The following is a 19,412-nucleotide window of genomic DNA, read 5'->3' on the forward strand; positions in this document are numbered from 1 at the left end:
AACTCACTTCTTAGTGCTCCAGTTTCCTCATCTGGGAAACGGTACAGCCATCTCCACCCCAGGAGTGTTCTGAGGATTACACGAGACATTCCTGTAAAGACCAAAGCACCACCCTTGCACACAGAAGCACCCTAAGAGTTGGCTGCGGTGGATGTCAGCTCCCCCAACTCCTGGTGTTTTCAGAGTAGGCAGGAAAGGCTACTCAAGTTGCAGGGCTGGATCCGTCTGCAAACCACGGTGGCTGCTCCGTGCTGGACCCTGGGCCAGGGCCCCAGCTCAGCCCTACGCTCAAGGAGCTCCCGGGAACAGACAGGCAGGAGAGCTGACAATCAGAATCAAGCGTAATGGCACTGGGAGCCCATGGCAAGCCAGTTAGGGGCTGACAAGCTAACCCAAACTCTGTGTGGAGGGCACAGGAAGGCTTCGTGGAAGAGGTGATTCAAAGAGGAGGCTTTTAGGAGTTGACCAGGTGAAAAAGTTTAGAAGGAAGAACATTCCAAGCTAAGGAGACTACCTGAGACAGGAGCCAAAGGCCAGGGCATTGGGGAACAGGAATTATTTGAGCCTCAGAGAGGGGGGACACAATAGGGTGGCTTTTCCCAGGCCTTTGGAGCTCTGGTTGCTCCTGGAGGTCAGGTCTCCAGCACCTTCTCAGAAGTTGGCTGACAACTTGGAATTGTGACACATGCCTCCCCAGGTGGGGGCCAAGGCAGCCAAATCACCCCAATCGCTGCCCTGGGCAACTGGCTACTGCTCTGGCTCCTTCCATCCCCAGGGTGCTTAGTGATTGGCTGCCGCTGGCAGCTTGGTGACCCAGTGCCTCTCCCCACCCTGGCCTTGGGTAATTAAAAAACAAAAACCGAAAATATCTCCGCCCCACCCAAAACAATTAAATCAGAATCTCTGGGGTGCAGCCATGCTTTGGTATTTTTAAAAAGCGTTTGTCAAAGTCATCGAGCCGTACATTTAAGATCTGCTCATCTTACTTGTATGTAAATTAAATCTCAAAACATAAGTTCCCCAGGGGACTCTACCAGCCAGCGTGGAGAACGACTGGTCTGGGCCAGGGACCCCCGCGCTCGAGAAGACACTATGTGCCTCTCTCCCATCATCATACCGACACGCTTCTCACGCCTTGGCTCAGTACTGGAGCGTCCAGGGTTCAGAGGGCAATGAGATTTGACCCAAAGGCAACATCTCCTTTAGCATCTGTTTTCCTCCTAGCAACCAGCTCTCCTAAGCTTCCGATTGGCTGAGGAACGCAAGGGAGGCTAATCGCTCCAGATTTTCTATTCATAACTCTTTATTGGCCAAGAAGAACGTCAGTCCATCCTTTAATTGGCTAGTCGGGGTTGAAACTCGGCGGCGACTGGCCTAGCAGAGCTAGGGGGCGGGGCGAAAGCTAGGTCTTCATTGGTCTCCTCCCCTCAGCGGCGGCCGAGATTTACCCTTTTCTCCCCGCTCCGTTAGGTAGAGGCCTCGCTCCTCTCCGAGGTTCTCGCCCCCATTGGCGCGCGGACGAGGCCGTGACCCCGCCCCGTGGCCCTTCCGGCGCGCCGATTGGTCGCTGCGGGGAACGGGGCGGGCTGAGGGCAAGCGCGCCGTGCCCGCAGAAGGAGAGCGGCGCGGGGGAGCAGGCGGCCAACCGGCTGCATGGCGCGCTGCGAGCGGCTGCGCGGCGCGGCCCTGCGCGACGTGCTGGGCCGGACGCAGGGGGTCCTGTTCGACTGCGACGGAGTGCTGTGGAACGGCGAGCGCGCCGTGCCGGGCGCCCCGGAGCTGCTGGAGCGGCTGGCGCGGGCCGGCAAGGCGGCGCTGTTCGTGAGCAACAACAGCCGGCGCGCGCGGCCCGAGCTGGCTCTCCGCTTCGCGCGCCTCGGCTTCGGGGGGCTGCGCGCCGAGCAGGTCTTCAGCTCCGCGCTGTGCGCCGCGCGCTTGCTGCGCCAGCGCCTGCCCGGGCCGCCGGGCGCGGTGTTCGTGCTGGGCGGCGAGGGGCTCCGCGCCGAGCTGCGCGCCGCGGGGCTGCGCCTGGCGGGGGACCCCGGCGAGGACCCGGGCGCGGCCCCGCGCGTGCGCGCCGTGCTCGTGGGCTACGACGAGCACTTCTCCTTCGCCAAGCTGAGCGAGGCGTGCGCGCACCTGCGCGACCCCGACTGCCTCCTCGTGGCCACCGACCGCGACCCGTGGCACCCGCTCAGCGATGGCAGCCGGACCCCCGGTGAGCGCGGGGCTGGCGCGGAAACTGAGGTGGGGTGGCGACCTGCGCTCTCCCCTCCACGCCTAGGGAAGAGGGGCGAAGAAGGGGTGTCTCCAGGTGACAGGTGGGGACCCGGAGAGATGCGAGGGCGGTTCCCACCCTGCAAGAGCCCAGGCGAGCTTTGTCATTCATGGCCACGTCTGGTGATTCTTGAAACTGCCACCGCTTGAGGGGCAGTTTAACGGATGAGGAAACAGAGGCCTGTTGTGGTTCAGGGGGTTGCAGGCGGACTCCCAGCCCCGGCCTTCCCGAACCCGCCTCAGCGACCCCTGTCATTTTGTCCCACTCTCCAATCAGGGGTTGAGGTTGGAGGGTTGGGAAACAGCCTGGAAGGATTGTTCCCTTGTTGAGCTGTTGGAACACCATTGGCAGCCGCCGGTTGTAGGCGGGGGTGTGAGAGCATAGGAGGTGGATGGAGTTTGACCTGAGTTCCAGTTCCAGCTCCAGGACTCAGTAATCTTAAGTTACATAACCTCGGAGCATCGCTGTCCCGGGTGTAAAATGGGAAGGCTCACCATGCCATTTCCTCCCAGGGGAGAGTGATGAGGGTGACTGCCCGGCACGTAGTAGGTGTGGGTTGTATCCAGAGCCCTCTTATGTTATTACAGAGCTTTATGAAGTACCTTGCTGTTTGTTCTTACTTAGTTTCTAAATTACTCTGGAGATGACCCATTCTCAGTTAAAGAAACTGAGGCTGAGAGAGGGGAATTGAGCTGCCCAAGAGCAGGAGGACCTGGGGGCGCCTGGGTGGCTCAGTTGGTTAAGCGACTGCCTTCGGCTCAGGTCATGATCCTGGAGTCCCGGGATCGAGTCCCACCTCGGGCTCCCTGCTCAGCGGGGAGTCAGCTTCTCCCTCTGACCCTCCCCCCTCTCATGCTCTCTCTTTTTCTCTCATTCTCTCTCTCTCTCCAATAAATAAATAAATAAAATCTTAAAAAAAAGAAAAGAGCAGATGGTAGCAGAAGATAACTGCCAGTGCTAAGTGTGTGTGGACAAGTCAGTACCCCAGTCAGTAGCCTGAGGGTGGGGACAGATCTTCACTCCCTCCTTGCTGGCCACTCATTTAGACTGTCATTGATACCAAATTCTGGGGGAGCGGGGCTGGTATTGACTGAGGAATAGACACAGTATTGTGATGGGGGGCAGGAGGGGCGTAGAGCCGAGGGGATCTGGGAAGGCTTCCTGGAGGAGGCATCCTGCAGGACAGGGCAGTAGGGGATGAAACGTGGAGCAGGGCTTGGGCCATGGCAGAACCGATTCCAGGCTGGGAATCTATAGTTCTAGGCTAGTTCTGTCCTCGCTGTGTTGCAGACCTACTTGCTGCGTGTTCCAGTTTCCCCAAAAATCCAAACTGAGGGCTCTGGTCAGGGCTTTCGGCTGCAGCAGCTCCCGCCTGTCCTGGGCCATGCTATGAAAAGTGAGTTTCTCCCTGGAGGCTTCAAAGTTCAGGTTAAGGCTGTGGGTTAAGAGGCCCCCTAGGACTCAGGAAGGGTGGTGTGGAGGAGCTGGGGACAGGCCAGGCCCTGCCTATATGCCTCTGCCCCTTTCATCTCCAGCCCCACCTGGCTGTGTCACAGGCCCTGTTGATCTTTCCCACGACCTAGAGGGGGAGGTAGAGGCTTAGCTACAACACGGCTGTCATCTTCGTACACAACTGAATGATGTGGCTTTAAAACAGTGGTATAAAAGTATTAATAAAGGCCCCGATATGCATAAAATCTGAAAGAATGCAAGTCTCTCACCCCGATGCCTCCTTCCCTGTGGGTCTCCTAAATTGTGTGTTTACCTTCTTGCCACATGGCAGCCACTTGAACTGGCAAATAGAAATGCCTGCTGAGGAATATGTCACCACCAAAACATGTGTCAGCCTTGGATTACAGGATGTTGGGTTTTTTTGTTTTTAAGATTTATTTTAGAAAGAGAGCATAAGAGCAGGGAATGGGGCAGAGGGGGAGGGGCAGAAGGAGAGGGAAAAGGAGAGAATCCCAAGCGGACTCTGAGCTGAGCACAGAGCTGGACGTGGGGCTCCATCTCACAACCCTGAAACCATGATCTGAGCTGAAACCAAGAGTCAGACACTTAACTGAGCCACGCAGGCGCCCCAGATTATAGGATGTTAAATGAAGTGGCATAATGGTGGTCTGAGGACAGAGCTATGTTCCTAGACGCCCCTGCTAGGATGCTCATGCCCCTAGGGTCGGGATCCGTGCTGCCTTCCCTGATGTATGCCCAGTGCCTAGCAGAGTCCCTGGCGTGTAGTTGGGCCTCAGTAAATATTAGCTGAGTGCATATAGTGGGACATGGGGGGCCAAGGGTGATCAGCTCTGTCCTGGTGGGAGAGGAAGTTGCTGACGCAGCTGAGACCATTCTGGAGGGGAGAAAAACACTTTGGGGTGACTCAGTTGAGCCCTTCCCATCCTGGGAGGAATTTTTAACCAACGGGGCAAATGGCTTTTCTTCCCTACCCAGTTATCAAGAAAACAAGTAGGCAAGCTCTAGGTCAGATGTCAGGAAGAACCTCCCAGCAGCGTTGCTCTGCTCTGGGTCAGCTCTGCCCTGATCCCATGACCCTGGGGAAGTTCCTCCTCCTTGTCTGGGGGCTGGCCAGGCTGAGGATTCTTTGCTATTTGTGCCCGTTCTTCTGTAGCTTTGACTTAATAATGGGGGGGGTGGGTTGAGCTATACCATTTCCCAATCTCTGTGGTGTAAATACTCCCACCATAGCAAGGTTCAAGCTGCCAACATCAAATCACTGAATGTGGAGTTGGGAAGATTTGTGCACACCATTATATAGTATTTCCATCATTATAGATGTAAATAATCTCCAGAGCATAGATAATGGCAAAATAATTAGGAAGTAATGAACTTTGAGAATTTATTACCTTGGTTTTAAACATAATTAGACCATAAGTTTATATAAGTTGACTTTTTCATAGTGGCTTTAACAACGGGCTCACAAAATTCCTGAAAATGAAACATTCAGCACTGCCAAGCCAGTACCAGCTGGTCCAGTACACGACTGGGTCAGACCCACCTGAACACATACCCTGTGTCTGCCATTATTAGGCTGTGCGACCCTGGATAAGTTACTTAATGGCACTGAGCATCAGCTTTCTCATCTGTAAAATGGGCTTCTGTGAGCAGCCAGCACAGCCCCTGGCACTTTAGAATGTGCTTAGTAAATTGTGATCATCATCATCATTTGTTCAGGGACATTAATGTGAAGGCCGAACCTTGTAGCACAAAGACGGGCCTGTAGGACGGACACAGTGGACTCATTGTTTTGGGGGGCAGGACGGTCCTGGGCTGAGAGTCAGGGCTGTCCTTTTCTAAACAGTCTTCCTATTGTTAAATACTTGGGTGCTTTCACAGTTTTGCTTATTATAGTTACTGCAGACACGGACATCTTCAGGCATGTAGCTTTTTTGTCTCTGGCTTAAATTCTCTCCCTGTGATCACTTTCCTGGCCGCCGAGGCTGACTGGGGCCAAGACGCGAACATTTCTGTGCCCTGCCTCGTTCTAAGAGGGCTGTGCCCGTTCCTGCTGCCGGGAACCCACATTCTTGGAGCAGTAACCACAGCTTCTGTCTGTTTCCCTGGCACTTTTATCTGCTTTTCTGTTTCCCAAGCAGTTGCCCCTGCAGTGCCCACAGCACCTCTTTGAAGGTAGGCCTGACTTGGATCCCCCTGTTCCAAGGACTGACTGAGCCAGGCCCAGTTACACGCAGTGTGGTTCATTCAGCCCCTACAGGGCCATATTAGAGATGGGGAAACTGAGGCACAGAGAGGCGAAATGGCCTGCCTAAGAAGGGTGGAGATGACAGAGTCTGAATGCAGGCCTCTGGTTTCAGGCCCTGTCCCTGTAACCACTACAATAAGACTTGGAAGACTTTTGACTCATTTCAGTGCCTAATCTAACCCCCCACGCCAAGCTGCCTCCCTGGAAGCCCAGCATCCGAGCCGGGATGCCCTCCCTGCTGCCACTCGGCACTGACCACGTCTCCATCTCCCTGCAGGTACCGGGAGCCTGGCTGCTGCCGTGGAGACAGCCTCGGGCCGCCAGGCCCTGGTGGTGGGCAAACCCAGCCCTTACATGTTCGAGTGTATCACCGAGCACTTCAGCGTGGACCCCGCCCGCACGCTCATGGTGGGCGACCGCCTGGAGACCGACATCCTCTTCGGCCACCGCTGTGGTATGACCACCCTGCTCACGCTCACAGGTGTCTCCCGGCTGGAGGAGGCCCAGGCCTACCTGGCGTCTGGCCAGCTCGACCTCGTGCCCCATTACTATGTGGAGAGCATCGCGGACTTGATGGAGGGGTTGGAGGACTGAGCCCATGTGACTGGCACTGCAGCCCCATCCCTCCCTGACCCTGATCCTGTAGATGGAGGCAAGGGGCCAAGAGCTGCAGGCTCCTGGGCCCCGTTTTCTGCAGCTGCAACTGGTGGGGTTGGGACCCAGGGAAGGTTTTAGGGCCCTCACATCCCCTCCCAGTGGTGGCTGGGCACTCTTTGCTGTTCCAGAAGCGGTCCCCCTTCCCCCACCAGTTCGCCCTGGCCTAACCAAGCCAGGTGGCCTTATTTTCTCGCCTGTGACCTCCCCTCTTTGAAATCTGGGCCTTGATGCCCGCTGAAGATTTCCCCCAACCCTGAACACTTAATGCCCTAGTCCCTCCTGGGGTGGGGTGCGGGGGGGGGGTTGCCTCTAGAGCTCTGTCTGCCCCTGGAGCCCTGGCCCTGGGTTCCTGTTGACCGATCAGAGGCCTAGGTAACCACTAACCCTCCTGTGCCCTGAATGGACCAATCAGAAGGCTAAGCAAGAGTGACTCATTGATGGGTCTGTCCTGAGGGGTTTCATTGGGAACCTAAAGTGACAGTGACGCTTTGATGTTCTGAAGCCAGAGTGGACCAATCGGAAGGCTAAATGGCAATGACCCTTTCATGTCCTGGGTCCTGTGAGACCAATCAGAATACAGAGTTATAATGACTCATTGGTCTCTTAGATCCTGAAGAGAACAATCCAGAAGTCTGAGAGACAGTGGCCCCTTGACGGTCTGGATCTGACTGGACCAGCTAGGGGTCCAGATGTCTGTCAATAAGTAAGGGTCCAAGGGCTGAAGACACCCCTCCACAAAGATTGTGATCCGGGGGTCCACGCAGTGGCTCTGGGGGCTTCTGTAGTGGAGCCCCACCCTTCCCTGATGATGGTACCAGACCAGCGTTGGTGGTGGCCACAGCTCCGGAGGGCGGGGCTTTTGTGTCCCTCCCTGTGCTGTCCATGTTTGCTGTGCCACCTCTCCCCCCCATGCCCACCCCCAGCTATTTATTTATTTATTTATTATCGTGTGCCAGTGTCGGTGGGAGTGGGGGCGGGCCCTTCCCACCGCTTCCACCTCTGTTGTAACCGGTCCTCTTGTACTTAATAAAGTGCGAGTGGAGTGTCTGTGTGGGCTCAAGTCTGTGTGAGCAGCGGGGCGAGAGGAGGACCCCCTGCCTGCGCCTGGTCTCCACAGAACTGGCCCGGTGCACCCTTCCCCTGCGTGAGAAGACCCACCTCAGGACCAGAGCATTTTCTGTGTGTAAAACTTACTACCTCAACCTGATGGCACGTTGTGCCTCACGGGGGGGTTAAATACCAATTTCTTTCAGTCCTTCAGAAGACAGCGAGCTTGTAGTACTTGGCCCGTTTTACCACTTGGGGAATGAGGATCAGAAATGCGGCGTTAAGGGGCGCCTGGGTGGCTCAGTCGGTTAAGCTTTCGACCCTCAATTTCAGGGTCCTGAGTTCAAGCCCCACTACTTAAAAAAAGACGCTCCAGAAACATGGGTCTAACTTACCAGTGGCACACATCTAGAAAGCATGATCTCCTGAGGCCGGATTTGAACTTGTGTTGGCTGATCCAGGAGGCTGCAGCCCCCACTCTGCCAAGACTGAAGGGGAAAGAGATCCCGGCTCTCCTGGAGCTCAGGTGAGATACTGCGGCCCCACCTACCCCCTTCAGGCACCCCTCGCCCCAGGTGCTGTGAGCTGGCTGAGGGCAGCCTCGTGGGGAGAGGCCCCGGCTGTTCCAGGGCTGACTGACAGGAGTTTGCACGAGGCCTTCCTGCTCAGCCTCTTCCCTCACGCGTGCATTGAGGGGTGGGACTGCGAGGTCTGGGAGATGCTCCTGCGAAGAGGGAGTGCTTGACGGAGCCTGGCTGCATCATGAAGTCCTCTTTTCACTCTTGGTGACTTCTGGCTCTGACAGGAACTCCGCTCAGCCGGCTAAGGCCTAAGGGAGTTCCCTGGCTGCCCCTGTGAGGTGATCCAGCCCTCTCCAGGTGTATCCCTCTCAGCTAGCTGTGCTGCCTCATCCGACCCACATCCCAGGGCTGACTCTCGAGGGGCCCGGCTTACGTCACATGCCCATCTCAGAACCTGTGTCCAAGGGGATAGAGCAGAGCTCTTGGCTTTGGTCATGTGCCCCCCCGGAGGAGGTGAGTGCCCGCCTCCCTGGCCCCATTCTGGTCCTAGCAGCCACCTTCCTTGTGGACAGAGGGTCCACCTGATATCCTTGAAGGAAGCACATGGTGGTCTGTGAATCAGAAGGGGGAGGCATCTCAGTCCTGGGGAGGGACTCCTGACTGGTTTAAAGCCTGAATCATGGTTATTTGATCCCTCCCCCGCAGTGATTGATTTAACCGTGGACTTGTGATACACTTCTAAGACATGAGGGGAGGTCTGTTGGGAGATTCTGGAAATAGTTGCCTCACTTTTAAAGAAGGCCCTGGATGGAGGAGGGAAACACTCTTCTGGGCTTTGGGTGTGGAAGCTGTTGCAGCCATTCTGTGACCATGAGGCCAACCCAACATACTTCCCTCATGACTCTGCTTCAGGTGGCAGAGCAGAAAGATGGGAAGAACTTTTGGGGGCCGTTTCCCCAAACTTCTTAATTTTTTAAAAAGATTTTATTTTTAAGGAATCTCTACACCCAACATGGGGCTCAAGCTCACAACCGCAAGGGCAAGAGTCACATGCTCCACCAACGGAGCCAGCCAGCGCTCCTTCTCCAGAAAAGTTTAAATAAAACAGGTAGAAGTGCAAGAACGGCACAGGAAACACCCATACGCCCTTCCCCTGGACTCCCAGTTAGTATTTCAGGAAGCTGATGCCACCAATCCACAAAATGAAACAACTCCTTCCCACTCTACTCCCTGGTTTCACTAGTTTACTGGTTTTGCCATCCCCCACATTGATTCCCCTCTTGTGACCAGAGGCCTTAGAGGGAATTTCTATTGACTGCATAATTTTTTTTCCTTTGGAGGTGGCTTTGAGGCTAGGGGCTGAAGCTCAGACTCACTGAAATCTGAGCTTGGTCGAGCATAGCGTCCTACCCAGCGCTCTCTTGAGATTTCATTTTAGCTATTACAGATGACCATGACCAGGGGATGGTATATGTGGCTTTTTTTTTTTTTTTTTTTTTTTGCTCGCATTTCCTTATGTGTCCAGTAATCCAAGTCCCCAGGAGTCAGAGCCATCTCTAAATTCCATCGGTAACTTTTACCATTAGTAACAGTACAGCTCAGCTGCCCATGGCTACATGGCCACCCGGGAATCAAAGGTTCCTCTTCCCTGCCCTTCCTTTCTCTTCCCAAACCACATGTTTCCATGAGCGTGGGCGGCTCTAGCAAATCCCACTTCTCCACCAACTAAAAGGGAAAACTGTTTCCTCTACCCACAGAACACTTCTGACACCACATGTGTGGGTTTTCTGCACCAAGCAAGTCTGTAGTTTCAGGCAGACACCAACTGGGTGTCCTAGAATTCAGTTCAATTCTGGCACTACCTCGAGTTTGTGCAGGCCCCCCGGGTTAAGGGTTCAGTCTCACAAGACTCTCTGCCCACCCCCCTTCAGGTGCCCCCCGCCAAGTCCCAGGGGTCACCTGTGCTTTTGACCAACTGGCTATAAATTGGAGATTCCCAAAGCCCCCTTCTCAGATCCAATAATTTGCTGTAACAGCTCACAAAACTCAGGGAAACGTTTACGTTTACTGATTTATTATATAACAAATGATATGTAAGGATACAGATGAAGAAACACAAAGGACGAGGTCCAGGAGCTTCTGTCCCCATGGAGTTGGGGTATGTCACCCTCCCACTACGTAGATGTGTTCACCAGCCCAGAAGCTCCAAACCCTAGAGTTTAGGGATTTTTTTTTTATTTTTTTATGGAGCCTCATCACATAGACATGATTGATCATAACTCAGTCTTCAGCCCCTGTTCCTTCATTGGAGCCACCGAATTAACGGCCATGGAGACCTTGTTCCAGACTTGTTATGTGAAAGTTTCCCTTAATTTTATTTTTTTTTAAGATTTTCTTTGAGAGAGCGAGAATGAGAGAGAGAGAGTACATGGCGGGGGGAGGGTCAGAGGGAGAAGCAGACTCCCTGCTGAGCAGGGCGCCCAATGCGGGACTCGATCCCGGGACTCCAGGATCATGACCTGAGCCGAAGGCAGTCGCTTAACCAACTAAGCCACCCAGGCACCCCGAAAGTTTCCCTTAATTTTAAAGCGATTTCCTTTGAGTTTCTGTTACCGCCAAAAACTCTCCTGATACACAGGCCCTGGGCACCTTATAGAAAACATTAAAATGGGGCACCTGGGTGGCTCAGTTGTTAAGCGTCTGCCTTCGGCTCAGGTCATGATCCCAGGGTCCTGGGATCGAGCCCCGCATCGGGCTCCCTGCTCAGCGGGAAGCCTGCTTCTCCCTCTCCCACTCGCCCTGCTTGTTGTGTTCCCTCTTTGGCTGTGTCTCTCTGTCAAATAAAATCTTTAAGAAAAAAAACATGAAAATGCACCCACTTCCTGGAAGTCCCACATTAAATATATGTGGGCTTTTTGTTTATACATTTTTGACGTATTTTTATACATTTGTTTTATTTTTTATTGTATTTATATATATTTTTAAAGATTTTGATTATTTTGAGAGTGAGCGCGAGAGAGAGAGCACAAGCCAGGGGGAGAGGCAAAGGGAGAAGCAGGCTTCCCACCAAGCAGGGAGCCCGATGCGGAACTCGATCCCAGGACCCTGGGATCATGACCTGAGCCAAAGGCAGATGCTTAACCAACTGAGCCACCCAGGCGCCCCTATATGTTTGTTTTAGACATGATGTGACTAGGGGGATCTAAGGTAGGAGTACCCAACCTCTAGGAAGACTTGGACACACTTTGGAAGTAAGAAAATTGAACCCTTGAAAATTGTTCTCAAATGTTTCCACTTTTATGACCGCCAGGTTTTTGTTTTTTTAAAGATTTTATTTACTTATTTGACAGAGAGAGCACAAACAGGGAGAGTGGCAGGCAGAGGCAGAGGGAGAAGCAGGCTCCCCACAGAGCAAGGGAAGCCTGATGCGGGACTCGATCCCAGGACCCTGGGATCATGACCTGAGCAAAAGGCAGTTGCTTAAACAAATGAGCCACCCAGGCGCACCCCATGACTACCAGGTTTTAAGCCTGAGTGCCGTAAATGCTGATTGACTTCAGCTTTGCAGTTTTAGTATTTTGGAGCCAATACATTTTTTTTCCTTCAGGTCTCAAATATTTTATAAGCTCTTAAAAAGCTCTCAGCTTCCTGTGAGTCTATAATTATGTCAAAAGAAAAACATGAAAAAAATTAAAAGACTCATGCCCGAGCCCTAGTGGGCTAATGAATGGCAGGACCCCACCCAGACCTCGTATGAGAGAAGGGGTAGCTCCCCAAAGATGAGTGAGGGCCTGTCATCAGAAGGGGGACAGACAGCGGGTGGGAAGGCAGAAGTGACAGAAGGCGACTGTGTTTGGGGAGGCGGCTGTCTGGGCAGGTGGAGCAGCACAGCAAAGACAGGGAGGTAAAAACAGATGCTCAAGGTAAGTGGGGGTTGGAAGAGTGCCTGAGGTTGGGGGTCATCTCCCCCCTCCCCAGTTCTTTCTACACTTCATGGAACAAGAGGAAAAGATCTTTTTTTATTTTTTTGAGGTCCAGGTATCCCAGGACCACAGGGTTCTTTCCTTGGCTCAGCAGATGGAAAGCAGTTCAGCCCTAGCTCCCTGTGTGACCTTGGCCAAGTGACCAGCCTCTTTGGGTGGTTTCTGCATCACTAAATGAGGGAGCAGGACAGGTGGGGGATCTCGGGGGTCCCTTCCTGCTCTGACCTGTAGGGCTCTGGAGCTGGCTCTAATCCCCCCACCATCCCCGCCTGGGCCAGCCAGGTTGGTTGAGGGGTGTGGATGGTGTTCCAGTGGGCCCCGGCAGCCCTCCCAGCCACTGCCAGCTGGAGGAGGCACAGCCTTCCTGTGGGCAGGGCAGGGCCACACTGGCCTGGATCCCCTGTCTACGGGTGCTGAGCTCATTTCTCACTGCAGCGGCCAAGGTCCAGCCTATAGGATGGAGGAATTCCGGAGAGCTCGCTGCCTCTGCTGCAGGGCAGTGAGGGAGGAGGAGAGTCCCAGGGTGGGGGGGGCCTTGGCTTGGGGGTGCACACGAGAGAATGAATGTTGAGCCCCCCGACACATCACCTCTGTAATCCTCCAACCAACCGTTAGTGAATGGTAATATTCCCACTTTGAAGGCCTGGAAACAGGTTCAAAGAGTTCAAGGACCTTGGCCACAGTCACAGCCAGGCAGCCCCCAAATAAGGACTTGCCTTCCCTTCTGATTCTAACGTCGGGTTCATTTCAGGGCCCAGAGCGGCTTCTCTGTGCAGTGTATTCCAGTTGACAGGCATGAGGCTGGGGTGGGGGGGGTAAGGGGGGTTGGGAGGTAAGGGGGGGTGGGGGGCTTTGGGGGATGGGGGAGGCATAGATGGAACGAGGTAATGTTTGAAAGCAAGGAGATAAGGTGCCCACCTATCTGCACAGGGCCTGGCAGATAAATGGGTGCCACCCCAGGAGGCCCTGAGGACTGGGCGGGGGTGGGGTGCACACAGGGCACCTTGTCACCCAGGAAGACCATGGTCCCTGTTACAGGGGACATGGGAAGCCGGAGTGACTCCCTGCCCCAGCATGGGCAGGAGGGGACTGTCGGTGATGAGGTAGGGAGGGGTGACAGGAAGACCTCCCAGCACTGTGGACCCCAGGAAGGTAAGCTCAGCCTAGGAAAAGAGACGAGGGAAGCCAAAACCTTCGGAGACTGCGAAAAAAGTAATCACTATTTAGTACAACAGACATGAATTCCACCCTGGACTAGCCTTGTGTAGGAGAGCAGGGTTTCACCTCCCCAATTTCCAGACTGGGGGGCCAACTTGGGGACAGCGTGGCAGGGATGGGAGCAGAATCCAACTCTTGGGACTCCCACAGGGGCCTTTCTGGAGGCTTATTCATGCCGTGGCATCCCTCTACTGGCCCTGAGCCAGCCAGACCCTGGGGAATAAAGCCGCCCCTCGTCCAACAGCACACACTTTCTGATGCTGGGCCTGTCCTCCAGGTTGGGGGAAGCATGGGAGCAGCTCTTGAGTCGCCGAGAGCTCAACGACCAGGCTGGAGCAGCCAGCCAGCCCCACATAACAACAGCCGGGATAGGACCGGGCCTGGACCATCCCTGTTCCTTGGTCGGGACTCCTCAAATGCCCCCATTCCTTGATTCAGGCAGAGGGTGTCTGTGGCGCTTGGAGGGGAAGCACAAAGGAAAAGCAGCAGAGCGGCTCCACGCACCCCTCCTTATGTTGAGGTTTAGGGGAGGCCCCAGAGGAAAAAATGAAAGAGCTGTGCTTGGTTTCTGAGGCTTGGTCTTGGAGGAAGGGTGAGGGGCTCCAAGAGGGGGCAGCCCAGCCTCCTTTCTGGGCCTGCCTCGAGGCCCAGTGCACTCCCTGCCGCTCCTCCCGTGTGAGGGTGAGCATCAGTCATCTGCAGGGGTGGTCGGGGGGGGGGTGCAGTGGAGGACCTGGCTTCCAGGTGTGAGTCACTCCTGGTCCACATCTTGCTCCCTTTTCAGTGCTGGCAGTTTCAGAAGGGAGATGGCTATGTGGAGAAGGAGGTTCTGGTGACATCTCTCCTAGTAAGTGCCCCACCTTGCCCAGGGCTCCCCACACCCCTCTCTCCTAGTTCCTGGGTATGAGGTGAGCACCCCTCTAACCCACCCACCCTCAACTCTGTTGCTACAGTGATCTTCCCTGCAGCCCATGTCTGCCCTCAATACTCACCTTCTCCATAACCTTCTATGGCTCCCCAGCAACCCTCAAAACTAAAACAATGACTAAGCGCCTTTAATGAGGCCCTTCCTGATCCAGATACTGTTGGCCTCCCAGTCTCATGCCCCATCTTTCCCCAACATACCCAAAACTCCAGCCATGCCCAGATGCCCTGGACCCGTGTGTTCTCACGTCTGAGCCTTTGCTCATGCTGGAATGCCAGGCCCTCTTTCTTCACCCATCCTGCAAGATCCACCTTTTGGGGCATCTAGGTGGCTCAGCTGGTTGAGCATCTGACTTCAGCTCTGGTCATGATCCCGGGGTCCTGGGACAGAGCCCATGTTGGGCTCCCTGCTCAGCAGGGAGTCTGCTTCTCCCTCTCCCTCTGCCCCCCCCCCCACTAATCCCCCCTTCTCAAATAAATAAAAACTTAACAAACAAAGGCCCACAGTCTGGACAGTCTCCATTGCACCACAGTGCTTGTTCATGACTTCTCTTAGAACCAGCATCATGCTACTTAATTAGCCGGTCCTGCCCCAGCAGCGGGCTACCTGAGAGCAGAGACTCTTATGGGGTTCCTCTCTGAATCTTTACGGGCTAGCTCAGGGCAGGCACATAGTAGAGGCTCAGGAAAATATCTGCTAAGTGAACAGGGAAAGGAAAGGCCGTGCCTAGGCTTGGAGAGAGAGATATGAAGAGAGTGGAAGGGAGGGGGGGCACAACCCCAACCCCTCCTGGCCTGGTCCACCGTGGGCCTCCTCTCAGGCCTGACTCAGGCCAGAGGCTGTCAGGCAGGAGCTCTTGGGAGGATCCCCAGCAGGCCCCTCAGGAAGGCTGAGGCATGAAGCCTGAGGCCTGAGCCCCAGTGGCAGCCTGAAGCCTGGCACTCGGCCCAGCCTTTCTTTAGCACGAGTGAAAAGCGCGGGTGGCAGCCACAATCCCTGCTTCCGGGGAGGCCAGGGTGGGGCCAGGGCCTTGTGGTTAATGGTCCTGGGCCCTCTGCAGAGCCTGCAGCGCAGGCCACGCTCTGGTCTCTGCAGGGAGCAGCCTGATGAACCCCAGTTCTGATCCTCTGAAGGAACCTGTATCCCCTCAGCCATCTTCTCTGGATAGCCCCTGAGCTCGGCCTGCTGGTCCCCTTACCGCCAACTCTAGTGCCTAACTCATCCTCAAACTATTTTCCACTGGCTCCCCCCCCCCCCGCAAACACCCCCCCCCAGTCCCTGCCACAGCACAATTCTTTTGGTGGGGGTGGGGAGGGATGAAGGGGAATGGGAGGTGGACCCTGGACCCTGGGGGAGGGGTTAAGGAAGAGGGGGGTTTGCCACTCTGATTGGTCACCTCTGCTCCAGAACGGCTTCAAAATTCCACGCACTCCGCCTCCAGTAGGCCCCCATCCCTGTCCTGGCTTACAATTGGCTGGGCTTCCAGGGGGCGGGACTTACCGGAGCCTGGTCCCGTTAAAAGAGTGGGAGCGGCCCGGGGGCCCATCTCTCCCGTAGAGTCTTGAGACAGCTGGTGTGGCAGTCCGCGGGAACATCCTCCGGTCCTCGGTCATGGCTTGTGTGAGTCTGGGGACCCCGCCCCAAGGCCCAGGGATGGCGTGGGGGCAGACAGCCCGGGGAGAGTGGGGGCAGATGGGGATCTGGGTTCCAGTCCCTGGGGTGTGGCTTCGAACAAGTGCCTTCTGTGCCTCAGTGGCCGCGTCTGTAAAATGGGGGTGGGCGCCATGGTCCCCGAAAGCCCTCTCTGGCTTAAGAGTTAATCTGAGTTCTTCCGGAGTCTGACAGCACAGTTATTTCCGCCAAGGTTTGACATTTTGCAGTTCCTCGGATAACCAGGAGAGAGAAGGGTGTGGCAAACTGGTGGGGTGGGGACGCACTTTGATGACACCCAGGCCGCTGTCCCTTCCCCACTCCTTCACCCCGGAGAGCCTCCTGTCCCTTCCCCCCCCTGCAGCTGTCCCCAGTCACTGGGCCAGGGCAGAGTCATCCTCTGCTCTAGAGAGCTCTGAAAGATAGCCAGGATTTGAGACGGGCTGCCCGGAGGGTGCCTGCTTGGGTTAGTGGGTGGAGGGTGGTTCCGTCCAGGCCAGTCAGGTGGGGGCTGGGTAATTCCCACCCCCATCCACACACACACATTCCCCATGCTGGGAGATTGGGTGCTACGGGGGAGAGAAGGAGGCAAGAATCTTCCGCAGGCCCCGAGGGAAAGGGTTCAAGTTTCTGGCAGAAGCAACCACTCACACCAGTTACGCATTGCGGTCAATCTTGCTATTGCTGAGCCGGCCAGGCTGCTGACTCTGGCCCTTGGCCACTCACTCTTCCTTCTGCGGAGGGGCCTGGCCTTGCCCCTTAAGGGTCTCCTCTCCAAACCCTGTGCCTCTCTGTACCGAGGGGCTGGAAGGGGATGGTGGGGAACCTCCCAGCCCAGGGGTCGCCTCTTCTCCAGTAGAAGGGCAGACCCTTCAGTTTCTTTGCCACCAAGTCGCAGTGTCACTCATTCCGAGTCCGCTTCTCTCCATCTATTAAATGAAGGGATGGAGTAGAGCACCCCACCTCCCAAACCACTCTGAATCCAAAATCCCCACGCTGAATCGCAAAAACTTGTAGATCTTGGCTTCTACAACCTCGGTAGTGTCAACAGACAGGAAATGGACCTGGTTGAGAGCAGGGATTTTCCCGGGACCACACGGAGGGAGAGTCTAGAACTTGGCGACGGATTCCCCAGGCTTCCCGCGGGTGGGGTTAGAGGATCCCGGGTGGGAACCACCCCACCCCCTCCCCCCCGGCACTGCGTCCTCTAACCTCGCTGACTCTGGTCTCATCGTCTCTGCAGGGTCTGGTCGCCAGCAACCTGAATCTCAAACCTGGGGAGTGCCTCAGAGTGCAGGGCGAGGTGGCCCCCGAAGCCAAGAGGTGAGCGGGTGAAGGTGGGGGTGGCGGGCGGCAGGGGCCGGGGCTCCGAGCCCGGGACGGGGGAGACGGGGAGGGGGGCGCGCGGCGGGGCCGCTCCCCTCTGGCAGGGGCGTGGCCGGCCAGGCCCCGCCCCTCCCTCCGGCGGCGAGGGGGTTAACGGCGGTGGCGTCTTCTGGGTGAGTCACTTCCTCCGCGGGGTCTGGATGCCCCCTCTAGAGTCGCCCGCACCCTCCCTGCGGGAGCCTCCTAAACCAAACCAGCTGCGGCCTCGGCCTCTACCTTGCCTGGCCCCGCCCCCACTGTGGGAGGGAGCAGAGGCCGCTCGGGGGCCCGGGAGAGGGAATGGGGGCGCCACCCGGCTGCTGGTCCTCGGGGTCCCTCGGTCCCGCGCTCTTCACTCAACACAACCTTTCATTCCGTGGGTCCTTCTTCTTCACTCATCATCCACTCAGCAGGCTGCCGAGTCTCTGAGCAGCCATGTGACCTTGGACCGGTCAACCAACCGCCCTGAGCTTCAGTCTGTTGTCGATTCCCCAGGGGGGAGGTGGTTGTGTGGAGGAAGCGAGGTGCTGTGTCTCTTCAGTGACCATGACGATGATCAGCTGACATTAGAAAGAGCCGCACACTTCCTGTGCGCGCGCTATCCTTTTCATGCTTAGCCAACCCTCCGAGGTAGGTACTTCTCTCCACTCAGCAAATGCATTTTTGATGATGATGACGCGTTCATTAGCCCCACCGCTACTGAGCACTGTGTCGTCGTGCTGGGCACCAGGAGTACAGAGAGATACAAGGACACTCAGAGGGCACCATGTGGAGGGAGTCTTTCTGTCCTTGACCAAAGGGACACAAACTAACGTCTGAGAGTCTTGGCTGTCAGCACAGACAGACCCTTAGAGATCGCACTGGGGCAACCCCCGTTGGGCAGATGAGGACGACACTGGGTTCCTGAGAAGGGCAGGGACTTGCTCAAGGTCACACAGCAAGGAAGCAGTGGGGCCAGAACTTGGGCCTCCCCGCTCAGTGAGTCCCCCAGCTGGTGGCCCGGACTGGATGGTCTGAGGGGGCTGCAGCTGGCTGAGAAGGCCTCAGTGCCCCCTGCTCCCCACAGCTTCGCGCTGAACCTGGGCAAAGACAGCGACAACCTGTGCCTGCATTTCAACCCTCGCTTCGAAGCGCACGGGGACGTCAACACCATCGTGTGTAACAGCAGGGATGGCGGGGCCTGGGGCGTGGAGCATCGCGAGTCTACCTTCCCCTTCCTGCCTGGGAGTGTCATGGAGGTGGGCTGGGGTAGGGGGCCTGGGGCCTGGGGCGCGGGGCGGCAGGGGGGCGGAGCTGGCTTTAGCGGCTGGAGACCTAGGGCCCACCCTGCCCTCTCCCTCCCCTCCCCTCCCCTGCTGTGTCCAAGCCAGTGCGCAGCAGCCCTGAAGCCCGAGGTGGTCAAGCTGCGTGAGGAAAGCGCTCTGGGGAAGTCCCGTGGCCTGCCGACCAGCTGTGACTGCAGAGCCCAGGCTCCTCCTTGAGGGTCCCCACCACTCACTGCCCTTCTCCACCCCCCAGGTGTGCATCTCCTTCGACGAGACCGAACTGACCATCAAGCTGCCAGATGGATACTTATTCAAGTTCCCCAACCGCCTCAACCTGGAGGCCATCAACTACCTGGCAGCCGATGGCGACATGAAGATCAAGTGTCTGGCCCTTGACTAAAGGCAGCCGGGCCGTGGCCCCTAATAAAGGCAGCTTGCCTCTGCTCCCTCTGGACCTGCCTCCTGTGTGTCTGTCGGGGGGGTGGGGGTGGAAGAGGAGGTTGCCACCGACTCCCCCAGGCTCCCCCTTCCTTCACTTACACGGCCTCAGCGCACACTGCCTAAGTGCCAGGGCCAAACAGGGAGCTCAGTACACAGGAGGGGGCTGGTGACTGATAAAAGAAACCCAGTCACAGTCTTCCCAACAGCTCCCAACCCAGTGAGCCCCAGCACACACAGGTGCTCAAAAGATGATGGATCAATGAAACCAGGGTGAAAGAGGCAGGGAGGGACTGATGGAAGCCACGGTATCTGGCAGTACAGAGGGAGAGAAGAATCGGGCCTCC

The 19,412-nt window shown here is 56.2% G+C and overlaps 2 protein-coding genes across 2 annotated transcripts; both read left to right on the plus strand.

Moving 5' to 3' along the window:
- The first annotated feature begins 1,633 nt into the window (after positions 1–1,633).
- On the plus strand, positions 1,634–7,751 carry PDXP (pyridoxal phosphatase). Its single transcript, XM_028115436.2, has 2 exons — positions 1,634–2,218; positions 6,274–7,751. The coding sequence occupies exons 1-2, from the start codon at positions 1,654–1,656 to the stop codon at positions 6,588–6,590; spliced, it is 882 nt and encodes a 293-aa protein (XP_027971237.1). The 5' UTR covers positions 1,634–1,653; the 3' UTR covers positions 6,591–7,751.
- An 8,107-nt stretch (positions 7,752–15,858) lies between these two features.
- Positions 15,859–19,079, plus strand: LGALS1 (galectin 1). Its single transcript, XM_028115437.2, has 4 exons — positions 15,859–15,967; positions 17,241–17,320; positions 18,429–18,600; positions 18,881–19,079. Exons 1-4 carry the CDS (start codon positions 15,959–15,961, stop codon positions 19,025–19,027), a joined length of 408 nt encoding a protein of 135 aa, XP_027971238.1. The 5' UTR covers positions 15,859–15,958; the 3' UTR covers positions 19,028–19,079.
- The last annotated feature ends 333 nt before the right edge of the window (positions 19,080–19,412 follow it).

This window comes from Eumetopias jubatus, unplaced genomic scaffold (assembly GCF_037043125.1).
Source record: "Eumetopias jubatus isolate StellerSeaLion01/CBP00866 unplaced genomic scaffold, mEumJub1_p1.0 scaffold_8, whole genome shotgun sequence".
NCBI classification, from domain to species: domain Eukaryota; kingdom Metazoa; phylum Chordata; class Mammalia; order Carnivora; family Otariidae; genus Eumetopias; species Eumetopias jubatus.

Excerpts from the sequence above, each read along its gene's own strand:
- PDXP (XM_028115436.2), top strand. The coding sequence starts at position 1,654 with ATGGCGCGCTGCGAGCGGCTGCGCGGCGCGGCCCTGCGCGACGTGCTG. Across the intron at positions 2,219-6,273 it reads CGATGGCAGCCGGACCCCCG|GTACCGGGAGCCTGGCTGCT; the intron begins GTGAGCGCGGGG and ends ATCTCCCTGCAG.
- LGALS1 (XM_028115437.2), top strand. Across the intron at positions 17,321-18,428 it reads GTGGCCCCCGAAGCCAAGAG|CTTCGCGCTGAACCTGGGCA; the intron begins GTGAGCGGGTGA and ends TGCTCCCCACAG. Across the intron at positions 18,601-18,880 it reads TGCCTGGGAGTGTCATGGAG|GTGTGCATCTCCTTCGACGA; the intron begins GTGGGCTGGGGT and ends TCCACCCCCCAG.